Source organism: Episyrphus balteatus, chromosome 3 (genome assembly GCF_945859705.1).
Source record: "Episyrphus balteatus chromosome 3, idEpiBalt1.1, whole genome shotgun sequence".
Taxonomy (NCBI): Eukaryota; Metazoa; Arthropoda; class Insecta; order Diptera; family Syrphidae; genus Episyrphus; species Episyrphus balteatus.
The window spans coordinates 68,105,354-68,126,897 of record NC_079136.1 but is presented as its reverse complement, the minus strand read 5'-3'; the positions used below and the strand labels follow the sequence as shown (position 1 = coordinate 68,126,897).

The 21,544-nt window shown below is 32.1% G+C and overlaps 2 protein-coding genes and 1 long non-coding RNA gene across 3 annotated transcripts; 1 reads left to right on the top strand and 2 right to left on the bottom strand.

Annotated features, from left to right (window-relative positions):
* Positions 1-783: 783 nt before the first annotated feature.
* Positions 784-6,172, bottom strand: LOC129916573 (uncharacterized). Its single transcript, XM_055996590.1, has 4 exons — positions 5,899-6,172; positions 2,106-2,643; positions 1,817-2,020; positions 784-1,706 (listed from the first exon to the last, which is right to left on the bottom strand). The coding sequence occupies exons 1-4, from the start codon at positions 6,125-6,127 to the stop codon at positions 1,457-1,459; spliced, it is 1,221 nt and encodes a 406-aa protein (XP_055852565.1). The 5' UTR covers positions 6,128-6,172; the 3' UTR covers positions 784-1,456.
* A 1,003-nt stretch (positions 6,173-7,175) lies between these two features.
* Positions 7,176-8,554, bottom strand: LOC129915056 (uncharacterized). Its single transcript, XM_055994514.1, has 4 exons — positions 8,473-8,554; positions 7,766-8,219; positions 7,499-7,705; positions 7,176-7,434 (listed from the first exon to the last, which is right to left on the bottom strand). Exons 1-4 carry the CDS (start codon positions 8,552-8,554, stop codon positions 7,176-7,178), a joined length of 1,002 nt encoding a protein of 333 aa, XP_055850489.1.
* Positions 8,555-10,718: 2,164 nt separating this feature from the next.
* Positions 10,719-11,771, top strand: LOC129916993 (uncharacterized). Its single transcript, XR_008772573.1, has 3 exons — positions 10,719-10,831; positions 10,926-10,965; positions 11,045-11,771. It is a non-coding gene; the product is annotated as an uncharacterized LOC129916993 (long non-coding RNA).
* Positions 11,772-21,544: the final 9,773 nt, after the last annotated feature.

Sequence of the window (21,544 nt, the reverse complement as noted above, 5' to 3'; positions counted from 1 at the left end):
TAAATACTCTATGATTTACAAAAATACATTAAATATAGAAAATAATATCCATTTTTTATTAAATTAGCACTGGTATTTTAGATTTACCCTCAAAACAAAAGTTATGAAGTAGTTCCATACTTCATAAATTTTATTTTGACTGTTTTTAGTTTGAAAATGAAAAAGCTTTGTATTTTGAGCTTCATTTTTGTTAATTTTTTTTATTTACTTATGTCCATTATAAAGTTTTTATTTTTATGAAAAAATTAAATACAAAATTATATGTTCAAAAAAAGATTTAAGTAAAAAAAATTTAAAAAAAAAAATACTTGCATTTTTTTTTTCTGGAAAAAAGGGGATTTTTGTTACGAAAAAGGGGAAAAATAAAAGTTTTGGTGTTAAAAAAAAGCCTGGGAACCCTGCGCTGGTTCATAAAGAGTAAAAGAATGCAAAGACTGCATGCATTTCCAAAAGACTGCATTTATTGGAATGCAGTCAAATGAATGGTTAAAAAACAAATTACAATCATTTTACGAAAATGATTGGTGATTGCAGAATTTGAAGTCTTAGTCTAAAATATAAGTCAATGAATGCAATCTTTTAATTGAATTAATTAAAGATTGCATTCAAAAAAGATTGCAATCTTTTTATAACTCTGGAAGTAGGTAGGTTAACAAAAGGAATGTAGGTAACATTATGTTAAAGGTAATAATTAACAAATAAAACCAAATCAGGTGCTAATAAACTGCAGCATGACTTCTTGGTTCTGGAAGAAACCATGACTTTTGTGTTTATTTCGCTAGCACCGTAATCAGATACCAAAACCTTTTCTGATGCAGAAGGTTAAGAGCATTTCATCTGCTTATGTCGTTATTTGGATCAAAAAGCCGTTTCATGGCTTGCAATAAATTTGAGGACAGGATGTGCCGTTATTGAAATGAATAGCATTAGCATGATAAAAAGCCTAGACAAATCCGTAATTTACACCGGAGAATAGGCTTCAACAATCAACCTTTGATAGTCACAGTAAATCAAAGGAAAACAGAGGTACATCAAGTAGACCCAACGCCCAACGGCAAAACTGTGGATACAACATTTTAAAATGGTTGCGCAGGGAAGCAACTCAAAGAAACTCAGCTATCCCTATCGGCAAACTGATTATGGCAAACAGGATAGATACATTGGCCACCGATTAATATTGAATATAAAAATTGAATCTTCATAATGTAATTTCATAATTCAGAGACCACCGACCGCAACGAAGCAAGTAAAACCGCTAACATTACAAACAAAGGGAAAAACTTAAAGGCTAATATGGTTATGCAGCGTAATATGTACCACGTCTAAAATCATTTTTTGGAGTTTCGAATTTACTGGCTAATTGGAATTTATCATATCTACCATCATATCCAATAATCAAGTATTAATACAAAAGTAAACCTTCAAGACATATCAAAAATCATTTATTTCCACTTTTTCAAAATATAAAGTCAGCTTTCCAAAGGCTATCTGGACACAATGGAAATCTTTCAATACAATTGCCAACATGTGCATGAGCTTCGTCATAGAGTTTATGTTTTTGACTATAAACAGGATCTTCACTCTCTGGCATTGTAAATATCGATCTCATTATTTCACCAACAAATGTCCCTGGTTCTTCTTCGTTGCCCTTTTGACCTGTTTCACAAAGCGCCTTCAAAACACATTCATGGCCATTTTTTTTGTGCCTTCAAAAAATAAAAAACAAAAACAAAAATATAAAAAATGTTTACATAGAAAGAAAGGATGATGGTTAGTAATTTGAAAAAAAAGTCCATCAGGATTTAAAAAAACTTACGTCCCTAAATATTTCTCGATTTTGAGGTAGAGCTCCTGTCGTGTACTGCGATGGTATCGAAGATGAATCTTGTCGATTTTCGTAAGTGATGGCCCATCAATGCCATGACGTTTCTGTCGATTGTGCTTGTCTACACCTCTCTTAGCAAATACAGGATAAACCCTATGTTGGCGAGCATACACTGGCTTTCCATACGAAGACGTCCTGTGCGGAACAATAGACAGAGAGAGAGAGAGCAAAAGGAGTGAATAATGGTGTCCTTGAGTGAGATTTATTTGAATATAAATACCGTTTACCAGAATTCTTCCACCACTGTGACCATTTCGAAGGATGGAAGAACGATGATGATGATGATGGTGAAACTTTTCTCATTTTGCCATATTTCCATTCTGTGAGCGGATTCCTTCGTATTGAATAGTTATTTGCAATGTTGTTGTACTTCCTTGAAAGGACATTGCCAGAGGCTTGTGGTGGTTTGGTATAGTAAATCGGACCAGAATTGTAGTATTTTGTATGCATTGGTGGGTGAAATTGATTGCTAGCAAAATATGAAGACGATTGTGGTTTTAGTAAAGATGGATTCGAATATGTTGTTATGTAAGACGATTTCTGAGGATATTTTTGTTGTTTTTGTTTTGTGTCGATGTATTGAATATTTTCTATTGTGTCATTACGACTAATGCCAAGAGTGCCATCATTGAGTTTGTCTTTCAGATGTTGAACAATTTCACTGGGAGCATCGCTGGGCAGCTGCCAAGCTAAGGCTGATGTAACACCAAGAATTAAGTAGTTTGTGTAGTCAACAACGCCGATAATCAAATCATAAACTAAAAAGAAAATTGAATTTGAAAATAATGAAAAGTCATTTGTAGTCAGATTATCTTATGATCAAAAAGGTAGGATTAAAAAAAAAACAAGAACCAAATTTAAAAAAAATTGCTCAATGAATCAATTCATCGATATGAGTTCAAACAAAAGTTCTTGGAATTATTTGATTCAAACGATGGCTATTTGGAGTTGGTTGCTGCCTCAGAAATGTACAATATGTATATATTTGAAGTGTTCAAAGATGGTTATCTTTTCCTTACTTTTAACAGCTTTCAAAACCGATCTTTATGAAGCAGGCATGTTAAACTTGCATCGTTAAAGCATTCAAATGCAGATCTTTGAAAAAATCAGTTGAGAAAGCAAAATTTTACGCCTTCCGTTTTTAAATTACCTTTAAATTTAATGAAAAATAAAAATTTCTCATGTTATAATTTAAAAAGCAGAGCGATTTTATTTAAGTTTCTAGAGAATGCTTATTAATTACATTGGATGCGTCTACGATAGGCATGTCAAACTTGCGGCCCGCGGGCCGCATGCGGCCCACATCGTATATTTCTGCGGCCCAAGCTTAACTTAGGACAACTTGCATTTTCAATTTTTTTACATTCAATTTTTGTTTAAAAAATAAAATTTAAATGTCTATAATGAACACAAACAAACCGGGGAATCCAATGAAATTGTTTTGAATTTCTCCATTTCAACACTGCACATGCACACACCCGTTACGAGAGGAATGGCTGTAAGAAAGTTTTTCACTTTTTTGCGATTTATGTCACTTGACAATCGCAATGGAGAATTTCCAGGGAATATGAGTTCTTCATGGTGAAAAGGCCAACAAAAATTTTTTGTATTGAAAAAAGCTTTTTTTTTTGCTGTAATTATAGCATTGGAGAAAATAATTGTCTTTGTTTAAATAGAAAATTGACGGGTTGGGGTCGAAATTCTGTATGTTGCAAAATTCTGTATTCAAAATACTGTATGCCAAAATACTGTATGTCAAAATTCTGTATGTGCAAAATGCTGTATGAGCAAAATTCTGAAAGTCAAAATTCTGTACAGCAAAATTCTGGTTGGTCAAAATACTGTATATCAAAATTCTGTACATCAAAATTCTGTATATCAAAATTCTGTAAAAATGCTGTAAAAAAATATCGTTTTGATAATGTAAAAAAGTGCGCGCGCACTTTTGTACATTATCAAAACGATATTTATTTACAGCATTTTTACAGAATTTTGATATACAGTATTTTGCCGTACAGAATTTTACAAAACAGAATTTTGCAAGTCAGTATTTTGTTCATACAGTATTTTGACGTACAGAATTTTGTATTTACAGTATAATGACGTACAGAATTATGGTCTCACAGTATTTTGACCCTACAGAATTTTGTCGTACAGAATTTTGACAAGCAGAATTATGACCCGCTCCCAAAATTGACATATGAAATCATTTGTATGTTTGGAAGCACTTATCGATGCGAGCAGCTGTTTTCACTTGAAATAAGTCACCTGTTAGATCCAGAATAACAGATCTAAACCTGGGGTCTATTTTAAAAGAAATAACTTCTACTAAATTTTCACCACAAGTAGAGAAGATATTAGAAGAAAAGAGATGCAAAGTGTCAGGCAGAAAACATTAATATTACTACATTTATTGTTCTTGTTCGTAATAATAAATCTATTTCATACAAATTCTAACTGTTTCTTTTTTTTTGCGGCCCATAGAAATGTAGACCCTACTATTTTGGCCCGTGAAAGCCATTGAGTTTGACACGCCTGGTATACGATGATACCAAAAGCAGGATTTGAAGTTCTAGAGATACCCAGAAGGAGATGGGAAACTTCTGGGGTCATATTAGTTTGCCTAGAAGCTCGGATTGATACTTTTGGCTAAGTATAAGTACAAAAGAAATTACAACAACACGATATAAACAAATGGGTTTACGAAAGTTTCCGATCTCCTTCTGGGTATCTCTGAGCCTACATAGATGTTTAAGAGATATAAAATCAAATAATACAATTATGGGAGAGGATTGACATTTGACATGAGATTTCCGTCAGCCTCTGTCAGTTATTAGCAGAGGAACACGTGCTGAAGTTAATACCTGCATAAAAAAAATCTTAAATATGGCAGTGACGAAGATTGCATTGAGTGAAAATATGCGTGTTAAATTGTGTTATTACCAAAATTCTACTGAAGAGTTTGAAAATCTATTGGTAATGGTAATGGCAATTTTACAAATAAAGAAGTTTTAATTAATATAAGAAACACCTTGGATAATTGAATTGATGATTTAATTGCCAAGATCTACTCAAATGTTACAGATATAAGCCAAAAATCAATTAATAGGTTTTTAGTTTTTTTCTTTGCCTAACAAATGCAAGAGTTTAAGGTGAACAGTATATTTCAAAATTCATTTTTGGGTAAAGAAATGATATATAATTCAGTTAAAAATAATTCGGTTAAAAATGATGATCAAGCAGTCCCCTTTGAAATTTACCAGCCCGTCTGCTGTCTCAACAAGATTTAAGGGGACAACTCCTTTTAAAAAAAAACGCCATTTTTTTTATAAAAGGTGACTTTCTTGTTTCTGATATTGCAATTTAAGACGTTTTTTGTTATACCTTCGTAGAACGAGGGCAAAAGCAAAAGGTGCACCTGAAATTGCCACAGCAGTTTACAAGGCCCTTTAAGAATATGATGACAAAAGAATAAATGAAGTTGAACTTTTTTCAGATGGCTGCTGTGGTATGTGGTCATGTGGATGTGGACAGAACCATATTTCAATTAATCAAAAAATGTTTATGTATTTCTTAAGGAACTCTTTACTTTACAATTTATTCAAACTTTCTACAAAAGCCCAGCCTTATAATGTAAGACCGCTGATACATTAAGATGTTCTTGATTCCAAAAGGTCTGAGAATATTAAATATTAGAAAATACGACTAAAGAGAATGTATTAAATGGCCTAAGATTGCGGAATTGAAGCTTTATAGAGGAAGAATTTCGTTCAAAAACATTAAACTAGAATTTAAAAGATGTATAACTACAAAAATGGGTTTAAAATTCAAAAGCCAAAATTGGGTAGATTTTTTCTACCACGAGCTGATCTGGAGACTGGAGGTAATAAGAAGCAACACAAGCAATTTCATAATTCATTAAAACCAGAGTAAAAGAACTAAGTGTTTTAAAAATGTATTAAATTGTATGTTCTTACATAATTATACCTAAATCAATAACTTTTCTCACTTACCCAATTGAAAAGAACTTCCCGAAGGAAATGTCAAGTATCTTCTTTTTCTTGAAAGAATTTCTGTATTTCCATATTCATTGTTATGATAAGTTGGCATTTGTTCTTCATCCTGTTTATTATATTCATCATCATATCCACTTGTCAACACCAAATTAACACAAATAAAAAAGGACAACGTGATAAAAATTAACTTTATTGATCCCGTACACTGTTTATTAGGTACAAACATTTTTTGTTGTCAAACAAACAAACAAAAGTTCAATATTTAATACAAAACAACACACTCAGATAATGTGGACACTTTATTATTATTCGAATAATGAGACAAATGAATTAAATAAATAAAATCAACAGCTATGTTAATATTTACTTATTTTATTATTCAAAATCAGCCCTATGATGGTAGCCGATCGGAAGAGATTTGTATCCGATTTGTACGATTTTTTCAGTTTTCATATGATTTTAACCCTTCCGACTGTAAAATCGGACAGATTTACGAAAAAAATCTTAGGTGCGTTGAAAATTCAAAATACATGCGATGCTATGCAGTGAACTGTCAAAATATTTGCGACGGGTAGTGCTTTGTGCTTTTTTTTCTTTCCGATTCCTTCCGATAGAAAATCAAAAGTGAAATACTATCCGAAAAATATAAAAACCAAAAAAATTGGAATAATAAACAAATATATTGTTCAAAAACACACAAATGAGTGCACAAAACAGTAATGAGCAAGTAATTTCTATTTTTGTATGTTTTTGTGTTTCTAGTGTTTTGTTAAATGTTATTTTCACGATAAAAAAAATATTTTTGCAAACTGGTAGATGTCAAGTGAGTGCGTTGTTTGACGTCAATTTTTCTCCTCAAATTCGGGTACCGTGAATACAAAAATCTTCCGATCGGAACTTTTCTCCGATCGGATATTTTTCCGATCGGCTACCATCATAGGGCTGAATAAATTTATGTTTTTTTCAGAGCCAATGAACTTAAAATAATAAATGAGTACTTCTGCATCAGAAAAGGTATTGGTATCTGATTATGGTGCTGATAAAATGAACAGAGAAGTCATGGTTTCTTTCCGCTACCAAGAAGTCATGATGCAGTTCATTAGCACCTGATCTGGTTTTATGTGTTAATTATTACCATCAACATAGAGTACCTACCTACTTTACTTTTGTTAACCTACCTACTTCAAACTATAAAGGTCAATAAAACAAAATGCGGCCAACAGGGTTTTTGTTGTTTATTTAACTTGGAATTTTGTTGATTTCTATTTTTAGATCTAGATTCTGAAATTACCATCCCAAATAAAATTTTCACACAAAGGGTATGCCTGCGAACAGTTTTTCTGATTCCAATGAGCATCATCTCGAGCCTTATGGACAGGGTGGAAGTTGTTATAATTCATCTGGGAATCCTTGGGTAAAGTAAAAACAGCTCGTAAGACTTCAGTTACTACTTCTCCAGGTTCGGTTTCATGGCTCCTATTTCCAGTTTCACACAATGCTCTTAGTACGCACTCAGTTCCGTTCTTGCCTTGTCTAAATAAAGTGGAAAATTGAGGTTAGAAGGAGAACTAAATCAATATGGATGAGTAAGGTTTACTTGTCAAACATTTCTTCAAGTTTTGAATATAGTGCGTGTCTTGATGATCTATGGTATTGCAAATGAATTTGGTCAAGTTTGTTAAGCCAAGAGGTGGTTTCTGTTACTTTTGAGAATTTATTATCGTCGATACTTCGCCTTCCCATTATGTGATAAACAGCATGTTGATGAGTTTTTGGAATAACGTCTTGGCGGCGAATGTAAGGACTATTGGAAAAGATTATAATCATATTGCATTTATACAAAACTTTTTGTCCACATTCTTACCTCTTCTGATAGATGGGATTCCAAAATGACTCAAATTGGTTTCCAGAATCAAATTTTGAGTTCTTCAAATTTTGATGAGTGTTTGATGAATAATATATTGGTTTACTTTGGTAATAATTTGCACTATAAGGTCCAGGAATATAATTTTTATACACATTTTTCTTCCCATATGAATTTTGATCTAAATATTCTGATGGATGCAAGTATATTAGATCAGAATATTTGTCTTGAATGTGTTTTTGATAATGATGTTTATCAATGGTTTCGTGTGATGGAGAATCATTATTATTATTATTATGCAATAATTCATGCGATCCTTTGTGATGGAGTGTTTTAATTAATTCATCTTGAAGTTCACTCAATGGTTTACTTGGTAGTTCATATGCAAGGGCACATGTTATTCCTAATATAGCATAGTTGGTGTAATCGATAATTGGAAGAAGAATATTAAAAACTGAAAATACATAAAATACAAAATATGAGATATTGTTATTTTACTCTGAAGAAATACCCGAAAATCCAAACAAAAATTTAAAAATGAGAATAAGACATCCTAGTTTCCAATTTGACTGTAAGGAACGGTCTCCGTCATCTTAAAATCACTCTAAAACAAGCTTCATTAGAAAAAATGAACTCCCCACGTCGAAAGCAATTGACAATGGGCTCCTAAACAAAAGGATTTTTTTATGAGTGTGAATTCAATTTACATCTTAGAAGATCTCTAGCTCGCTCAAAGAAGGATTCCCGACCCGAGCTCGAGTTGTCGTTCCTGCAGCTCGAGGAAAACATGTTAATCTTATTTCAGCAATAAACACCCAAGGAATAGTTCACCACAGGGCCGGTTTTAGGGGGGGCAGATAGGGCCGTCACCCAGGGGTGCGAGAATTTAGGGGTGCCGAAGGCACCGGGAACATATAAAGAAATCTATGTAAAGAACAAAATCTTTTCAATCGATATTTTATTTATTTTTACTTTCGAGAAGTCGCCCCAATTTTTTTTTTCTTTTTTACTTTTTCAATGGCGCTCTCATTTTTTGTCCTAAACTTTCTGAAGAAAGAAGTCGCCCCCCAATTTAGGGTTGATTTGTTTGGCTTCCGGAAGGACAATGGTGTCCAAAAACTTCGTTCATCTTTGAAGAACAAGGCGCCCCAATTTTTTTTTTTTGAAATATTAAAGTAATCCTAATATTCTTCCAACCAATTTAATTTTTGCAAAGGCGCCCTTATATTTAAATCACTTAATCATAGGTGGTACTATGGTGTTTCGTTATTTTTTGCTGGATATGGAAAAGAATAGACCAACGAGACACACAGTGGTAAGGCACTGGCCTAGTAACCCAACAGTTGTAGGTTCGATCCCCGGTGGCTGCCAGTTTTTTTTTTTTTTTTAATTTACGCATTCAAGAAATTAATGTGACTTGTCACCTTAATTTAAGGTGATGTCACCTTAATTTAAAGTGATAGTCATCTTAGCAAAAAACCATGCAGAAATCCGCTTAAATTAAGGTGCGATCCGCTTAATTCTATGTGGTCTGTTTTCTCCGCGTATGCGTGAAAAAACGGATGTTTTTGGCTAAGTACGCTAAAAAGTCGTACACTTTTAGCTAAGTATGTGTAAAAACACCGTGGCTACACTGTGTGTGTTTTTCAAATTTATTCACGAATACAAAAGAAATTACAACAACACGAAATAAACAAATGGGTTTTGGGGGGTAAAACGTACGAAAGTTTCCCATCACTTTTGGGTATCTCTGTCTAAAACTTTCTGTATTTATTATTCTTACGGTCTTTAATATTCATATATTTCAAACTAGAAGCGAGAACTTCTCCCGAGCTCATTTTCCAATTCTTGAAAAATTGATAGCTCTTCCATTTCTCATAAAAACTGCGTTGGTGTGAGAGAATATTCCATAAATTCCACGTTTGATTTTAAATAAAAAGAAGCATTCCGGGGAATAAAAAAACGCAAAAGGCATGTTCCAAGTTTTTGGATTTTTCGGAAAAAATAAAGACTCACACTCTGGTCTCTGGTGTCATAACTCATTAGTGACGACAAGAAATATGTGTTTGAAAAAATTGTCAAAAAATATGTCGTTTTCGATTGGCCGTCCGGAATCATTCAGAAACCTGCTGAAAGCGGTTATTTATTCGCACGAAAATGCTTCGCTTCCCTGAAGAGAAATTATCTTCCTGATTTCAAAACAGAATTCACTCAAAATCACTAATGCTTAAATAATTAAACGTCAAACAAATTCTCCTAGTGAAAAAAAAAATTTTATTGTATTTCACCAATACAAATATTAATGTCGTTTTCGATTGGTTTCACGAAAGAATTCACTCATTCTGAAATCGAATGGAGCAGGTCAAGTCGCTTCCACTCAATTCTGTTTTTTTTTTTTTTTTTTGTGTACATTTAATTGTACATCGTTACAAAGATCCGCGTTTGTTGCAGTTCGAAAACACTATCGCATTATGTAACTTGTAACGTCTGTAATCTTTATTTCTTGCCTCTTGAGCATTTTCGAAAAGTTGACCAATTTTTGAAATCGCGAAGTAGATAATCTCTAATTTTTGTACCAGGAATCAAACTAACTGACTTATTTCTGCTTCTATCCCTTTTAGAATTGCGTCAGTTTTTTCCGAGTTTCTTTCGCAAATTCTAAGGAAATTGGTCTAAAATATCGTATCAGAGGAACAGGTAGTATTTTTCCATATCACTATGAGCATCATTGGCATCGCTATCTTTGCCCACAAGTGATACAGAAAATAAATTTGAGTTGCATGTGTTTAAATTTCTTCATGCGAAACTTGCTTGTATTCTATTTGTCCTGAAGAACCATCTCAGATTTTTTAAATTTACTGAAGATACCGATTCTATCATACATATCCTATTTGCAGTGTGATCTAAAAGATCTTTTAGATTCACCTTGACAATTTCACATTAATGTTTGTCACTGTAATTCTGGATGAAGGCGGTTAACAATAACATGATTTTTTTTTTGCATTGTTCAAGGATTTGTAAGACGGTAACATCGCGGGAAGAGTTTTTAGAGAGACAATCTCCCAAGTAATTTTATTTAGATTTTTACAAATCCGTATGGCATTTTGTAAGTTGTCTTCCTTTTCTTCTATTTTCATATTCCTTATGATACTTAAAATAGCAGCTTCGACCTTCTCACCCATAGATCTTAATCCTTGAACGTAAGCATTGTGCACAAGTTGCATTCCATGCTCATGGATTAGTTCCATATTTTTTACGCTTTTTTTTTTGTATTTACAGAACATTCCTGATAAGGTTTTAATGACTCCCGGTCAAATAAACTGATTTTCCACTTAAACATTTGATGAATAAATTGAACAAATCCTTTTTTTACAGTAAGAAGTTCTTGGAAACTTTTAATTTCATATCGGATTTATTCAATGGCACAACATACAGAACATCACGTTGCAACAGAAATTTCGCTTCCATTGATTACAGAAAGAACAACACTTCAATGAACTTGAACAATGTACTAATAGGAAAAGTTTTAACACATTTTATTAGTTGGTTGGTAATGAACAGGATGTGTGAACTTTTGATGAGTACACACTTCTTGTACTTTTCTATCAGTGAACTACACAAATGTATCCTCCATAACCACGGTCACGGCCACCATAATTCACATAATGTTCAAATAACTGAAAGTGACATCTAATTTAGTTTTATAGAAATTCATCATCCAATTACTTTTTTTATTACTAAAAGAAATAATAATTTCACTGAATAATTCTTAATCTTCTCTTTAAAGTTCTTAATATAATTTTAATTGAATTAAAAGTAAACTCATCAACGTACCAAACTGCAGGGAGCTTCCTTCGGGGAATTGCAAATAGCGACGTTTCCGGTAAAGTAATGTTTCCTGTGAATTTTGCTTTGTATCTTCAATGGTTCTGTTTAAAGACTTGTATTCATCCAAATGACTTTGTGAACTAGTAACATTTTGTTGTGCAATTTGATGGAGCTCTATTCTCACTGGATTTTCACTTCTATTTCTATTTATGGAAATTTCAACTTTTTGTTTATTATTCACTGACGATGACGAAATATACAAGTTAGTTATTGAAATTAAAATAACTATGAATGTTATAACCATAGTTGAACATTTTAGTATTTTATTTATATTTTCAAATTCCTTAGCTTTGAACTGCATCCTTATAGAAAGAATATCGGTTTTAAAACACAATTAAGAATGTGAAAAGGTGAACCGAAATCAAGAAAATTCAACTGCCAAATTATTTTCTATTTTACTCATTGATCTACTCTATGCTCTATCCAAAATGTTGAATAAATTTATATTTTGTTAATTGGAATAGTAGGTAAAGTTAACACCAAATAAATTTGAATTTTTTAGAAACTCTATTCTAAAATATTCACGAATTATTGATGATAAGTCATTTTCTGTATGAAATTGAGTTCAAACTCCTAAGCGAACCACAGTAAAATAGTGGTAAGTAATATACATAAAAGTAGGTATACCTACCAAGGAAATCGACATGAAATGATTAAAAAGTTATTTCAATATTTCCAAGAAAAAGTTATGTTAATCTTACTTTAAGAAACTTTTGTTGAATTCTTAGAAATATGAGTTGTATAATTTTAAAATTACGTTGGTAATTAAAAATACTTTAGATGAAATTGTTCTTCCTAAGAAGAATAATAAGAATTAAACGCTGCAAATTTAGTTTTATTTTGATTGATGAGTGTTTGTCGATTTTATATAAAAAATATTAAACTCAATATAATTTTCAACACTTTTAACCATAAGGTTTAAAAATGGTAAACAAAAATTTACTTCTGTTTCAGAAGTGACTCTTACTATCCCATGCATTGAAAAAAATTGAGAAATACACTGAGCTTGTCTTTATAAATAAGGACCATCAACCAATCTAACCCATAAACAAAAAATACCAAGACTGGAAACTCGGCGGTCAACTGACGTTTGCCTACAAGCTGTGAGGTGTGCTGAATGTCGTGAACCTATCGTAGTGTTCGTGTCCGATGTGTGGTGAATATCGTGAATCTATAAATGTGTGCGTGTTAACGTCATTTACCAACGTGGTGCCTTTCACATGTATTCACTAGAGTGACCGCGAGAAATCGATTTTCGAAATTTGGTCGGGGGAACCCCATAAAATGTTCCGCCTTTGCAGATTTTTAGATAGCCAACATTTAAGTTCGATTGGATAAGTCTAAATGGTGCCGACACTCGCTCAAAGTATCAAAAATTTTTGTTTTTTCACTGTTTTTCGCATAAAATTAGCTCTAGCTTCCAAACAGAGGGGGTTATTTTCACTTTTTATATATTAAATTAAAGGTAGTGTTGTTACACATAACTCAGATGCTAAATTTGTTTAGTATTACTAAAAAAACAAAATATTGTCATCAATTTAAATTTTCAGTACTCACCTCAAAAAGAGCTGAAGAGCAAACTCGATTTAAAATTAAACTTTTTTTTTAACTGTTTTAACAAAAAAACGAAACATTTAACAGATTTCTAAAAAAAAACAAAATACTTAATATCGTCTTATCAAGGGGCACGGTAGTGCCCAGCCAAGTTCTCTAGCAACTTTGGCACTACACCCTTATTTACAGGAAACAACTCAGGCCATTTTCGACCCCCCTCTAACTTCCACACCAAAGATGATAGAAATTTCAAACTCGCTACATTTGTTGAGCTGGTCAAAACCAAACACCTCACAAAATTTCAGCCTCCTACGATGAGTAGTTTCTGAGATATAGGGCTTCAAAAATAGCAAAAACCGTAACTGACTCACTGACTCACTGATTCACTGATTCACTGACTCACTGACTCACTGACAGATCATCAAAATTATGGAGAACTTCCCGATATCGTAGAAACTTGAAATTTTACACGGTGATAGGACTTGTGGTGTATACAAAGGAAAAAATCGAAAATTTGAGATTTTCAATTCAGGGGGCGTGGCATCCGCCCATTTCCGCTGAATTTTCATCAAATATTATAGAGCACTTCTGATTATCGTATTATATATGAAATAACTTTAAAAATCGGTAATTAAAAGAAAAATTGTCAAGAGAACAATCAAAATTTTATTGATACGAATTTGAACCCAAACTTTAGAACTTGGTACACTTTTACATCTCAGTACTTTTTGTGCCAGCATAATTTCAACATAGGAGAACTTGGCTCTTTTTTTAACAGTAATGTTTTTGTTGTGATGTCTACTTTTCACGAGTCGATTTTAGCAGCACGATATGAACTAGGATTTTTCTATAGGGATTGTCACTTTAGTCGCCTGCGAATTACGTTCACACGAATCGAAAAGCTTCGCCGCACGGCAAAAATCGACTCGTAAGAAGTCCCCATTACATTTCTAAAACATAACTAATGAAGTTATTACTAAAAAAAAATATGTCAAGAGATTTACTTAAAGTAGTTTTGGAAGCATCAGGATACAATTTTCGGCACTCACTGACTACTTGAAGCACATATTGTTTTTGTTCCTCATCTTTAGTTAAAAGGTTATTAAAATTGGTTATTAATTTGACTCCTCTTTCTGCCATGTCATTAACACTTTTAGTGATTGCACTTTTTTAAAGTCTTCTTCAAAATGCGGGTTTCCGGGCAATAGATTTGGAGGTGCTTTGAGAAAACTTGTGTCTATTTTCAATCGGCTGAAAACACTTAAAATGATTACAACTTCTTTTAATATTAAAACAAAAACGCAACAGAATTAATACTCACATTTTATTTTAAGTTAATTTATTTTACATACAAAGTAAAATTAGCAAAAAGCGCGAGTTTATTTTAATTAAATTATTGAACTACCAACGAAACGACTCGTGAAGCTCAAACTTCATAAAAAACAACAAATATGTATTTTACAACTGCATTTTATTTTTTTTTTTATTAAAAAAAAAACATAGCAGCATTCTACCCCCAATGGGTGCCCTTTTTGTTTTTTTTTTCAGTCAATTTTACTCTGTGCCTCTATTGTTGATAAAATTATTATATATTATTATATATTAGGTGTGTTTTTTATTAATACCGGTCTTAACTGGACAAAAAAACGGGGCTTAACCTGAAATCTTGGCAGCACTGTATATTGAATGTTCCGAAAACAGCAGACACAACAAAAATTTAGAGTTGTCATATTTTTCGCTTTCGTCATTTTCTTGTATTTTTCATATATGTTTTACAAAGAGATACAAAAATGTATGCTAGCAAAACTATTTTAATACATTTTGTCCTTCCAAACGTGAGTTTTCACGTTTTTAAACAAATTCTAAACAATTTATGAAAAAATTAGTTTGGTAGCACACATTTAAAACTCTTCAAAAAGTTAAGCCCAGAGAAATCTCCGGGCTAAACAACTAAGCCCAAGGGGCTAAGGTGTTGTTGTATTTAACATGTAAATTGCTTAGCCCAGACTGCGTTTTTTTTGTCAAGTTAAGACCGGTTGTAATAAAAAACACACCTATTATTACTGTTGATAAAATTACACTGGACAACAAAATTGAACTTTTTTTGCCACAAGAACCAAGATATACTTTTCTAGTATTTTTTGGGATGCTGAATCCGAATCTGAAGTCAGAAAAATTTGATTGGCCTCCGTTTTTGAGATATTACCGTTATAAAATGCTTAAAAACGTCATTTTGGTAGTTTTCGATCTTCTGTTTTTATGTGGGGTAATTCATTATAAACAAATTTGTACCGATGATTATAAGAACAGATATTCTTCTTTCAAAAACTGTTTTAATTTTCCCGATATCTTTTTTATTGCTCGAGATATCTTAAATTTCAGTTAGTAAGCCAAAGAGGCACTAATTTTATTCTAAAGTTTAAGTCCCTGAGCATAAAATTTTTGCTACAAGAACCAAAATATACTTTTCTAGAGGTTTTTGGGTTGCTAAACTTGAATCCGCAATCAGAAAAATTCTATTGGCCCTTGTTCTTGAAATATAACCGTTATAATAAAAACCATTTTTTGCATTTTATAACGGTAATATTTAAAGAACGGAGGCCAATAGAATTTTTCTGATTGCGGATTCGAGTTCAGCAACCCAAAAACCTCTAGAAAAGTATACTTTGGTTCTTGTGGCAAAAAAAAGTTTAATTTGGTTGGCCAGTGCCGCTTCTGAGTCAAAGACCGGTACTTAATTTTTTAATATCTCGGGCAGTAAAAGAGATATCGGAAAGATTTAAATTTTAATTTTTGGAAGAATAAAACCAGTTCTTATAGACACCGTTATAATTTTTTTCAAAATGAATTGCCCCACATAAAAACATAACCTCGAAAACAGCCAAAATGACGTTTTTCGGCATTTTCTAACGGTAATATTTCAAAAACGGAGGCCAATAAATATTTTCTGACTTCAAATTCGAGTTTAGCACATCAAAAACATATAGAAAAGTAAACTTTGGTTCTTGTGGCAAAAACCTTGTTGACCAGTGTTATTATATATTATACGAGAAGCATTTCGATTAGATACCTTTCTATAACATAGAAAGTTTCATTTTAAATCGAGTTTGCTCTTCAGCTCTTTTTGAGGTGAGTACTGAAAATTTAAATTGATAACAGTATTTTTTTTTATTAGTAAAACTAAACTATGCATCTGAGTTATGTGTAACAACACTACCTTTAATTTAATATATAAAAAGTGAAAATAACCCCCTCTGTTTGGAAACTAGAGCTAATTTTTTGCGAAAAACAGTGAAAAAACAGAGATTTTTGATACTTTGAGCGAGTGTCGGCACCATTTAGACTTATCCAATCGAGCTGAAATTTTGGTTATCTAAAAATCTGCAAATGCGGAACATTTTATGGGGTTCCCCCCAAAAAAATTCGACAAAAAAATTTTTCTATGGGAGTTGAGGTCACTCTAGTATTCACAGACAACACTGCACACAAAAGGGTTTTGGGGGGAAAGACGTACGAAAGTTTCCAGTCTTGGTATTTTTTGTTTATGATCTAACCCATAACAATAGTAAGCCAGGGCAATTTTGCTTGGCTTTTATTTCAAATTCAGCCATGAAACAATTTGCTGCAAAGCCATCAATTTGCTCATAGATCTTACCATTAAATTGGACAAACTTTTTTGAAAAATTGGACGGACAACACGCAGACGAATTAATTAACCTTTAAGTTAACTAAAGTATTCAAAGTTTAAAAAAAAATTAATGGATTCTTCAGCAACTTGCTTCACTGATGAATTCATATGAGTATCATTTTCAAATAGTATCCGGTTGGCTGAAAATTCTTTCGACAACCATTTTCCTGTTTCAGGGACGACTGACCCAAATCCACTGCTAATTGATCTCATCTCTAGTTGGGGCATTCCATGAAAAGTGGTAATTTTTTATTGGAAAAAGAGTAATAGATGGAATTCATTTCAAATTGCAGTGTAAAACTTCTTTTTAGGCAAGTAACTACTTGCCAAGACAATGTATTCTTAATATACTTCTTCTAGGAAAAGTCGGCGATTAACGCAGACAGATTTAGGTTTTAGTTATCGCTATAAACGGACCTGCTTTGTATATACCTATTTATATTAAACGGTTAGTTTTGACCCAAATTAGATATTTAAGTATTTATTCATTTTGAACGTATGAATTATTGTTACATTCTCGTAAATTAGTTTTCTTTTTTTTCTAGTAAACTAGAAAAGATTGTTGGTAAAAAGACTATTAAACTGTTTGGTATTACATTGTGAGCAAAGCCATATTTTTAATAAATAACGTAAGTGTACCTTTTATACCATTGATTGATTATAAATGAAACATTTCTACAATTTTCATTGGGGTACCATTTTTATCCCAGTTTTTCAAGAAAGTGGTACTCTGGAGTGTGTTGTGAAATTTGGCCTCAAATGTTTTTCAAATGATTTTTAAACCTGTGACACTTTTGTATTATAATATAACAGTCAGCCAACTAAATATGGTTTTTTTTACCATTATACAATGAAAAAAGGAGTTCAGACTAGGGCTCTTGATACCTGCATTTCCGGGTATTACCCGGGGGTCATTATTTCGGGTACCCGTTATAATACGGGTACCCGGTCATATTCGGGTAGCCGCAATATTTTCGTATCTAGGCATTAATAATGTGATTGAAACAGATTTAAAAACATTTCTCAGTCTTTGCTGTTTACCACACTGTAAAATCAGTAAATGTATAGTTGGATTCGATCGATTCGACTATAGTCAAGGTTAAAAAAAAACATAAACAATATTATAAATTTAAGATAACTCTATTTCTTTTAGACTTTAAGACTTTTATATGAAAAACAGTAGTATAGTACAGTATTTATATAAACAATAGTACATAAAATCAACAAATAAAAAAAAATTGTTACACTCATGAAACTTTGCAAAAAGTTTGCTTTTGGGATAAGAACCAAGGATCAAAAAAGTAAAAAAAAAATTTTGGGTGGAAGGGTGTTTTTCCGCGGACAAGGAATTGAAGGTCAAAAATACTTATAGTGAAAAAATTGTTTGTCGAACATCATCATAATATGACACATGTTTTTAAGGTATATAAATAAATAAAATGAATAGGGGAAGGTGGCCTAAAATGGCCCCCCCTAAGGAAAATGTCCTGTATCTCGAAAAACAGTAGCTTTCAAACTTATATGCTATATACTTTTCAAAGTTTAATATATTACTCTCACATTTTTTTCATTAGCGAGTTAAAAAAGTTCCAAAAAGTATTTAATTTTTTTAATTTTCAAGACGTCTACAAATTTCACTGATCAAATTTACCCGGGTAAAATGGCACACTGTTGAAACGTACGTTATTTTAAATGCGAAATTGAGTCAAAGGGCTCCTTTCCCATTTTCTTGGAATAAGTGGTGCTTAATCCCCCCAGATCTATCACCGAGTCATTTAAAACCCAGTTCATGTTGGTTGCTCGTCTCGTTTTTGTAGTTTTTGCAACTTTGAATGTTTTGGATGCTTTTTTCCAGGTTTTTTGACGGAATCAAGGGCTTTCCTCAGTCCAGGACTTCCTCTCTGTACATCGTTCATAAATAGCAACTATTTTCACTTTAAAAAATGAAAATGTGAAAAAAAAATTTAAAATGGCATGTGAAATAGGTATGCCATTTTACCCGAGCACTAAGTAGGCCATTTTGCCCATTTTAAGTTTTTTCAATTTAATTTTTGCACCAAAAAATTTAAAATCGTTTTAAACCAACTTATTTCAGTAAATTAATAAGAAATACTTCATGCGTACATACATTAACTTCTTTTTCGAAAATACAATGTTTTTTATACTTTTTTTTTTGCAAAAAAAATTTCACAAAATTATAACGAGTGTACTTTTTGAGGTGGATAGAGACAGTTTGACCTGTCAAATTTCAAATAATGACTTGAAGTTGTTGAAATTTCGTATATGTTGGTTTTGCCAGATAAACTAAAGAATCGCGTTCATAAATTTTTCTAATTATTTTCGATTCTACGATTTCTAGCCAGGGGGCCATTTTACCTTGGGGTGCCATTTTAGGCCACTTTCCCCTACGATTGCTCTAAGAAAAGTTATTGCCGATTAAACACAAGCACCCTTGATGGAATTTCTAAAAATATTTTTTGTGAAATTTCATTTTTGTATCTTGTTTTTCATATGGGGTTCGATAATATTTATTGTTAAAGTCAAAAAACAAGCACCCTTGTTTTTAATCGGAAATAACTTTTCTTAGAGCAATCGTATTCACTTTATTTATTTATATACCTTAAAAACATGTGTCATATGATGATGTTCGACAAAAAAATTTTTTCACTATAAGTACCTATTTTTGTAGTATTTTCCACCCAAAAATTTTTTTTTTACTTTTTTGATCCTTGGTTCTTATCCCAAAAGCAAACTTTTTGCCAAGTTTCATGAGTCATGAGTGTAATACTAATATTAAAAATACTTAACACAAAAACTAAAAAATTATTCGAAAACAAGAAACCTCAATATTTTATAATTAAAAAAAAAATGGGTTTTCGTTGTGAAATTAAAATAATGTTCAACAAAATATCAATTACAAGAATAAATTTAATTATCGCTTATTTGCAACAATTTTTGATTTCTCATCAAAAATGTCAACAAGCTTACATTTTCGGGTAAAAGGCTTGCTCTTTTTGATGAGACAACGTTACCTGCTGCAGAGAAGCATCGTTCTGATGATACCGATGTGGCTGGTATACACAAAATTTTTTTAGCCAGCAGCGCTAAGCTTGGATATTTGGTTTCGTTATTTTTCCACCACATCAACGGCTCAGAAACATTGTAGTCTATCTGCGGCTCTCTCAAATACCTATCAAATTCGTTTAACCCTTAACTATAGTGGTGAAAATTTGTGGTGTTTTGAAATGATAAAATAAAATACAAAATTGAATTTTTTTATAAATTTTGTTTTTAAGCATCAAAAGATAACAATTTAAAAAAAAATAAAAAAATAAAAAAAAAAAAGAGAAAATTCATTTTCAACGGTTTTTATTAACTTTTTAAAAGTTGATGTGGGTCCCCTGGACCCACCACTATAGTTAAGGGTTAAGGGCTCATTATTTGATTTTGCTTTTAACAAAAAATCCATGGCACTTCGTTGTTCATTAGCGATTTGTTCATTCTCGTTAGGCGAAATGTCCTTTATTAGGTTCCTAACATGACTCCTTACAACATCTCTCATGATTTCACACTCGGCTTCTATAAATATACCAAATGTTATCGTTTTAGGAGCAATTTCCAAAAACAAATTTTGCACTGAAAATTAAAAAGTCCTCAAAAATTATTATTTTTACAAAATTCAAACGGCAATCGTTTGTCCACCTGGAGAAATGTATACAAACAAATAATCATTTTTATCAAAAACCAAACGTAAAGAACTCGAGGTGGACAAACGACAGCAGTTTGAATTTTTTATAAAAACTGATTTTAGGATTTTAGGGGAATTTCAATTTTTCAGTGCAAAATATGTTTTTGGAAATTGCTCCTAAACGGTGTGTATATAGAACTCGAGGTGGACAAACGAGTGCAGTTGGTTTTATTCTTCTATCTCAAAATTTGAGCGTTTAGACAATTTTTCATTTTTCAGACTTCCTATAAGAAAAAAAAAATTCACTCTAAAATTTTTTTGAAGGGTGGACAAACGAAAATTTTTGGTGGACAAACATGGACACATGGACGGTGGACAAACGAATTAGACAGATTCAAAAATTTTGAGGTCGCAGTTCTGGCTTCACGGAGCTCTCGCAATGGGCGTTTTAATCCCACTTTGAAATATTTTTCTTAATAGCGACAAGAAAAACGTCACGTTTAAACTATCGCGCTAATCTTACTGTTGGGGCGTAGGCGTACCTTTTCCTTTATAATTTTCCTTTTGGTATACTTAAAAGATTTTTGTTTCCTTTTGTTGGTTTTTTTTTGTTTAATTAACTTTATTTATTATTTTGAATGATTAATTATAATTTGTATAATTTTCCTTTTTTATTTCGTTTATTAGTTTTAAGATTTACTTTTTTTTATTTAAGTATGTACATAGGTACTACTTCGCAAGTTGTGTGGTGTGGTGGTGGCTGGTTGACGTTGAATGAAAGAATGAATGACAACTTTGAATTGAATGGATGCGAGAATGAATGTGATTGAATGGCTTTTTATTGTTGAAGGTTGGCTGCAATGTCAATTTTTATTTCGGACCGGGAGGAAACGAAACGTGGGCGTGTTCAAGAATAGGTAGAATTTGCGTTCCGCAATTTTCCGTAAAACGGAGTACGCAA

Excerpts from the sequence above, each read along its gene's own strand:
- LOC129916573 (XM_055996590.1), bottom strand. The coding sequence starts at position 6,127 with ATGTTTGTACCTAATAAACAGTGTACGGGATCAATAAAGTTAATTTTT. Across the intron at positions 2,021-2,105 it reads TGGAAGAATTCTGGTAAACG|GACGTCTTCGTATGGAAAGC; the intron begins GTATTTATATTC and ends TGTTCCGCACAG. Across the intron at positions 1,707-1,816 it reads ATCGAGAAATATTTAGGGAC|GCACAAAAAAAATGGCCATG; the intron begins GTAAGTTTTTTT and ends TATTTTTTGAAG.
- LOC129915056 (XM_055994514.1), bottom strand. The coding sequence starts at position 8,554 with ATGTTTTCCTCGAGCTGCAGGAACGACAACTCGAGCTCGGGTCGGGAA. Across the intron at positions 8,220-8,472 it reads AGCTAGAGATCTTCTAAGAT|TTTTTAATATTCTTCTTCCA; the intron begins GTAAATTGAATT and ends ATGTATTTTCAG. Across the intron at positions 7,706-7,765 it reads AATCCCATCTATCAGAAGAG|TCCTTACATTCGCCGCCAAG; the intron begins GTAAGAATGTGG and ends CTTTTCCAATAG.